The sequence below is a fragment of the Cynoglossus semilaevis genome, chromosome 9, assembly GCF_000523025.1.
Source record: "Cynoglossus semilaevis isolate Cse_v1.0 chromosome 9, Cse_v1.0, whole genome shotgun sequence".
Taxonomy (NCBI): Eukaryota; Metazoa; Chordata; class Actinopteri; order Pleuronectiformes; family Cynoglossidae; genus Cynoglossus; species Cynoglossus semilaevis.
Window position 1 is genome coordinate 1,732,187 of NC_024315.1, and position 6,882 is coordinate 1,739,068.

Below are 6,882 nucleotides of genomic sequence, written 5' to 3' on the forward strand. Positions count from 1 at the left end.
AGAGCGTCGCAGGAAGAACTCCTTCTTCATGTGGACGCTGGGACGACCTCGGTACTGATGAAAGGCACAAACTGTGATGACGGAGTTCAAGGTAAACTACGGCGTTGGATGTTGGTACAGAAGGGATAGAACTCACCTCTTCAGGAATCTAAAATGATTAAAAAAAAAGAGGCAATCACACATTCAAAACTTCAGTCAAAAACACAAGTGTGACGTGTGGATAACACGGTGGTGAACACTGACATCATAGATAGCAAAGCCAATGGTATGCATGTCCTGTCCTTGGCGCCTGTGGCGGCGGCGGTCTTTCTGCATCAGCGCAACCAGGAAGCTGCAGGCGGCTTCATCATCTTCAGGGTCATCATCCTCCTCCAGCAGAGAAATCTTATACTGCGGGTTGATCCAGAACGTGTCTGCAGAGAAGCAGATTGAAAATGTGGTCTGTTGTTGCATTACTCTTTGACAAGTCCTGCGATTTTCAGGTTTTAATCTTTAAATACTGGTTAAACTTTTAATTTACCAACCCAGTCTTCAAGGAATCGTTCTCTAAAACCTACCCACCTGTCACTGAGGATTAATCTGGTAAAGCTGTAAAATCACTGAGCCTAACAGTAGTAAAACAGAACAGTTTACAGTCCCATCTCCCACTGTTTCTCACTGGCGTGGTTCCTGCAGCCCCCGGCGGTGCTGCCCCGTCTCCAGCTTCCGTCAAAGGTTGTAGTCGTCCAGAAGCTGCTGACGTCACTGCTGAGTGCGTCAGGTGTCAAGTTACAAATCTCTAATCTGGAGAACTGTCGCAGGAACTCCTTAAAAGACATCCTGACACAAAAACACAGACACACAAATGTCGTCATCATCATAATTTGATTCTTTCTCATCTACAAACTCTTCATTTACCAAAACTCGCCGTCCTCCATCTTGCACAGCATTTCATCTCTTTGGGAGGGGTCCACAGAATTCCACTCTGCAGAGCTGAAACAGCAGCACACAGTGATGCCCTGTCCTGTCTGTCCTCACCTACAGCTTTATCAAACCAGCAGGGGGCGCTCACCTGTCACTCCAGGCGCCAGTCCACTCTATCTGACCCCAGGGGTTCCTGATGCGAATCAGACGCTCCTGACGTCCACGGTACTCCACCTGCCGTTTACAACCACACAGTAAATTATTGAGTCTCAGAAAAAATTAAAGAAAACAAGCTGTGGGTGGAGCTTACCTCTCTGAGCGCCGTTACTGAGTACGCATGGCCTTTCACCAGCTTCTTGAAGGTCACTGCCTCCATGTCGAAGGCACTAGTAATCTAAAGACAGAGAACACAGTGAAGAATGATGACTAGTTAACTTTGCTTGGTTATAAAAGCATCTGTGATTGTTGAATGATGTTAATAACTAGTTTATCTGATCTAGCAAACTAGTGACTGTTGTTGTGTGGCAGGTATGTTACTGACATCTATGGAGCAGCCCAGCAGAGAGCCTCTCTCCAGAGCTTTGTTGATGATACGATGGAGATCTTTTGGAGCTTTCTTCAGCTCGTACATCTCTGACACGCCACCAGTGAAATCCTCAAAGCCCTCAGTGGTGCTGCCGCCAGACAAAGCCTCATAGGAACCATTCAACCTTGACACAAACCAAATGTTGGTCACCTTAAGAAAACTATCAACAGAAATAATAACAATCAAACATCAGTTTAACTTCTTTTCTTACTTGGCATAAGCCTTCTCCAGGAGAGCGCTCCAGAACTCGCAGCCTTCTGCTGAGTGTACGAACATCAACTCGCCATCTTTGACCGGAAGACGATCATCCACCACCACGTCCACCCATTCCCCAAACTGCCAGAACTACAAAGACAGACACAGGGAGAAGGGATCTAACCTTAGTCTAAGAAGTTTCCTTTTATTAAAACAGACTGTGAAGATGAGGGAGGAGAGTCTCACCTGGAAGTGAAAGATGCCGGCATACTCCTGACTGAAGCTTTGACCATGTGGAACAACTCTGTGCAGCAGATGCTCGTTAAGAGTGAGTGAGCCGATGGCAGCAAGCAGCCAGCAGTCACCTGTGGAGAAAAAAAATATTAAAAAATAAATAATAAAAAATACAAAATTAGCTTAGATTTACTGTGTCCCACAATTTCCACTGAAACATAGCATTTAGCTTAGCCTTCCTCTGAAAAACGTTATTTAGCTTTAATCTTAGCATAGCAATAAAACCGACAACTTCTTAACTAATTAATTATTAGCTTAATGACGTGTGACCCAACAGACCGTAGGGCGGTTGCCAGTTTTGGCGTTGAAGTCTAATAAATCAGCCATGATATCTGTCCAACGCTACTACTGGTATTGTTACTGATTTAATCGAGTTACAGGAAATGCTAAAGCAGTTGGCTGCATTATCGGTCTAATGGTCTGTAGGGAGACGCTAATGCTAAGCTAAGTGCTAACATTAACAATGGAGACAAAAAGGTCAAATTTTAAGTGGCCGCATTTGTCTTTGTCTTCATCTTAACGTAACAATGAAACAGCCAATCACAGAGCAGCACAAAGTCAGCTGTTAATTTACTTTGAATTTTGTATGATGTGTTCTGGTGAAGCAAGGAAAACATGCGTTGTAATTGATCCAATTATTGATCAGTAAAAAGGGAAAAACAGGAAGTGCTGATGTTGATCTTAGCTTTTACCTTAGCATTAGTGTGTCTCAAGGCCACCACTGAAGCTAACAGTAATGATAGCATTTAGCTTAGCATTAGTTTTTCCCCAAAGAGTATCAGTGAATCTTACTTTTACCATTAAATAAGGTATTAGTGTCATCATCCCAGACCAGTAGATGACTCTATGAAGCTTTGTGATATTTATCACCTTATATAACATCAGTTCCTCAGTATTTCGTGCCGTTAGCGCCACAATCTTATCGAGAATGTGTGTCTGTTATCATCATCAGTCTCTTCACTGTTATTATCTCTGTTATCATCATCAGTCTCTTCACTGTTGATGTTATTGTTTATCTTACTCTCTCAACCCTTTCTCTCGTCACTATCAACATAGTCATTATGAGTCACATAATCCTTTTCATTTCTGCTGTAATCATTTGTTATCACTGGTGTGAACTGTTATTATGATTTTCATCACCACAATCATTTATAATCATTATTATCATAATCACTATCATCAGCTCCACAGGACAAAACTCAACACGCTACAGTAAATGTTACATGTTAAATGTTGGCTTCCTCCACGTGTTTGTCTGCCGGGACACACTCCTGCTGAGCTCAACAGTTACTAAGAAGGAAAAGCCCAGTCTGAGAGCAGCAGCACTCAGAGTGGACCTCATTATTGATCAGTAAATGGATGTAAACAGGAAACGTTGTTGTTGACCTTAGCATTCAGATTAGCTTCTATTTATCTTTCTTTCTGTCGGTCAAGTTCAAGATGTGTTCTGTATGTTTTATTATCTTACAATTACTTATGTCTGTCAAGTTCAAGATGTGTTCAGTATGTTTTATTATCTTACAATTACTTAATTGTAGTGGCTACATTTTAAATGGATATATCATTGGTCATTTCTGACAATATTATGTAGAAAATTAGTTATATTTTGTTGAACTTTGTTGAACCCTTTTCCACACACCTCTGGCAATTTTCAGGCTAACGTTTGGTTCTATTCTGCTTTTTTTTTCGTTAGGTTTTGTTTATATTTTAGAATTATTAAATCCGTTGTAATGTCACGTCTTTCCAGCAGATGGAACCACAGCCATTGCCTACCAACTGCAGCTCCACCCACTCAAAGCTGCGTATGGGTGGAGAGAAGACATACTAATCATTCCAGGGTAACCCACTGTTTACAACAGTCTGGTGGAGACACCACCCTGATCACATACTGGTTCTTAGAACCTGTGGGGACACAGTGGTTTCTCAGAACATGACTCAGCCTGTCACACAGTGAACAGGGATTTACAATGACAACTAACTAAACTTGTCTCAATACAAACGCGCTGTGAACTGTAAAGTACCGAGCCCATGTAGCTAAAACACCACCAGCTGACAATCAGTTCCCTTGAATCAGTGATAAACTGGCTCACAGTGATGGTACTGTTTCTGTGGACTGAACATCGGGGGCAGAACAACAAACTAGACACAAAGAACTAGAAATAAAAAAACACCTCTCTGTTAGAGGCTGGATTTGCCGTTTGTCCTAAAGGAAACTAAACTTCCTTGTTTCAGGGTGAGAAAATGAATTTAACAACTGAGCCTAGATCAGCCTGGAACAGAAAGAAAATAAAACTGGCTCACTCACTGACGCAACACCTTCAATCCTCACCCCTTCAGATGTGAACTCCTTATTGTGAGTTTTTTTTTTTCATCTATAACTGGCAAAAGCTAACCACAGTTTGGAGAGTTTAGTAAAGCGTTTGACAAAAATGACCTAAGGTTTGCAGTAAAATAATCAAAGGAGAAACATGGTAAATTTGCTACTCTCCGTTTCCCCCCAATTCACTGATGGTTTGTTCCAGTTATGAAGACAACACTGGTGGAGATGACCACCTATTTACCTAGAGCTCCCTGACAGATGTCGGTCCTGGTGGCTCCGCCCACGATGAACTGAGGATGGTCTGCCAGCTCCTGAAACAGTCAATCACAAACCTGGTCTGTATGGCAGGAGAGTTCTGTCCATAGAACGAGGTTCTTCTGTCTGTTCTTACCATTGGCCTTTTCCACTCCACTCCTCTGGTCTTAGCTGTAGAGGGCGCCAGCTCCTTGAACCCCAAAGACAACGGCTCTGCTGGGAACATGGGGTCCTCAAACAGTGAACCAGATTCCAGGCATTCCTCCTTGAGGGCCTTGAAGTCCTGTTTCAGGTAGTGGACCGCCTGCTGCACAGCACCGAGACCACTGGCCTTCTGCCGGTCCTGTTGGATTCGCACTGACACACCCCCGAACATCCTGAACCAGGAGACGAGACAGACGTTTAGTTAGTTGTAGTTGTAGTCGTTCTCCGACAAAGTGTAACGGGTCCTGACGTTCAATTAAGTGATAAACAAAACATATGGATTTGACAACTTTCTAATGAACTGTGAATTCACCAACATTACTTCTTTATTTGTGCCTACTCATATGTACAAAAACTAAACAATAACAAGAATTATTAGGAAAATAAATGACTGATAACATTTCTTTGTTAATAAGGAAAGAATTAACATTTAAATAATTTAACCTAAAATTATCTTAGCCTGTTTCACAGAGCAGCAACCAACACTGATGCCAGACTAGAAGTTCAGGTTTAGACTATTCAAACATCAAACAACACAACATCATGTCTGAGCTGCTGATGAAGGTGTGGTCACACCAAACAAGACCCAGAGGTTGGTCTGATTAGGGCCCTGACACTGTCAGTGCAGAGACTGGGTTACTGTGTACTGATATTCTCCACCAGGGTTGACACAAAATGGTTCGAAATATTTTGAAAGATCTGACAACTCTGGGTGTCAATAACAATTCAATTATATTATAAAAAGTTGAATCAGTTTCTATATGGATTAAATCAACTGACTAACAGTGTGCATCATGTTATCAACAAAAATAATCACACTTGAAACTGTTATTCTGGGTCGTTAGAATTCTCAGGATATTGATCAGAGTTTTTAAATCATTATAAATGATCTAATTGAGTACTCAGCAGATTATAACTCATCCCAGATTAAAATTACAAACCACATGGTAATTTTAAAATCTCTCAAGCGTCTCGAGAAATTACAACGTAAACATTTTTAATCTGATTAAATACATTTTTTACATTTAAAATGACATATAGTTTCAAATAGAACCTGAATCAAATGAGGAACGTACTGATTGTAAACAGTGTTAAAGAGCGACAGAGTCACAGTTAGTTTGACCAACAGACTATGAAGAGGGAACAAACGGCTCACCTGACTGACTGACTGACTGACTGACTGACTGACTGGTGTTTATAAAGGCAGTGTAAACAAAATTCCTGATCATATCAAATGACTCAGCTGTAGTTCTCACCTGCTCCTGAGGGGAAGAGTGAAAAAAAAAAAAATCAAAGTTTAGTGTTTGTGTCATTCAGGCCAAATACAAACACAAGTGCAAACTAATGTCTGAATTTTTTTTATTTGTTTGTTTGTTTCTTGTTTACTTGATTTACTGTGGAAAATTACCCTTTTACTTAAAATAAATTCCTACCTAACATTCCCCCACTTCAATTGCCAAATTCAGTGTAAATAATAATTGACAGATGAAGCTCTGTGATTGGTCCAAACAATCTAACGTCTTTTCATTCATTTCTGTTGTAACAATGTGAAGACTACTGACGAGACCAGACGAGAACCGGCCAGTTCAGACAAGTACTGTATGGACTCGGATAGACCGGAACCAGAACAGATCAGTACTCACTCTGCCACGTAGTCCTCTGGATGTTGTAGTAATCCTGCGCAGTACTCTGCAGTAATACTCTGTAGCCCTGTGTACAATGGCTGTGCGGAGTATCTGGTGTGTTCTCCCGTGATGATGGATGTTGTGATGGATGCTGCGGTGCAGATCCCAGCACCGCCCAACGGGAGGGGCGGGGCTTCAGCATCAGTTGCAGCAGCAGCAGCAAAACTTGAACGTGTTAAAGAGACAATCGCAGTGAAATCCCGCACTTCGGCGACATGATTTTGTCTTTAATAGTAAATACATTTTTTTAAAAATATATTAAATTAATGCACTTATTATGATAAAGCCAAAAATACTTTTTTTTAATCACCGGGCTAAGTGAAGCTACATGTTTAGCAAAATCAACAGCAAGTTTAATTAGAGCGTAACCAGATTTAAATGTATTAGTATTTGGTTTTTAAAAAAATTGTAAAAAAATGACAACTGTGATATTTTGCTAA

At 41.0% G+C, this 6,882-nt stretch overlaps 1 protein-coding gene across 1 annotated transcript in view; it reads right to left on the bottom strand.

The window, feature by feature from the left end:
- Window positions 1-6,840, bottom strand: part of LOC103383277 (calpain-1 catalytic subunit-like) — a 9,418-nt gene extending 2,578 nt beyond the window's left edge. The window contains 13 exon segments of the mRNA XM_025058541.1: window positions 1-54; window positions 137-148; window positions 244-413; window positions 659-819; window positions 898-972; window positions 1,052-1,137; window positions 1,214-1,297; window positions 1,445-1,613; window positions 1,701-1,834; window positions 1,931-2,049; window positions 4,540-4,609; window positions 4,690-4,930; window positions 6,401-6,840. The exon segment at window positions 1-54 is cut by the window's left edge and continues 24 nt beyond it. Coding sequence (XP_024914309.1) covers window positions 1-54; window positions 137-148; window positions 244-413; window positions 659-819; window positions 898-972; window positions 1,052-1,137; window positions 1,214-1,297; window positions 1,445-1,613; window positions 1,701-1,834; window positions 1,931-2,049; window positions 4,540-4,609; window positions 4,690-4,929 — 1,374 coding nt within the window. The 5' untranslated portion in view covers window position 4,930; window positions 6,401-6,840.
- Between the last annotated feature and the right edge of the window lie 42 nt (window positions 6,841-6,882).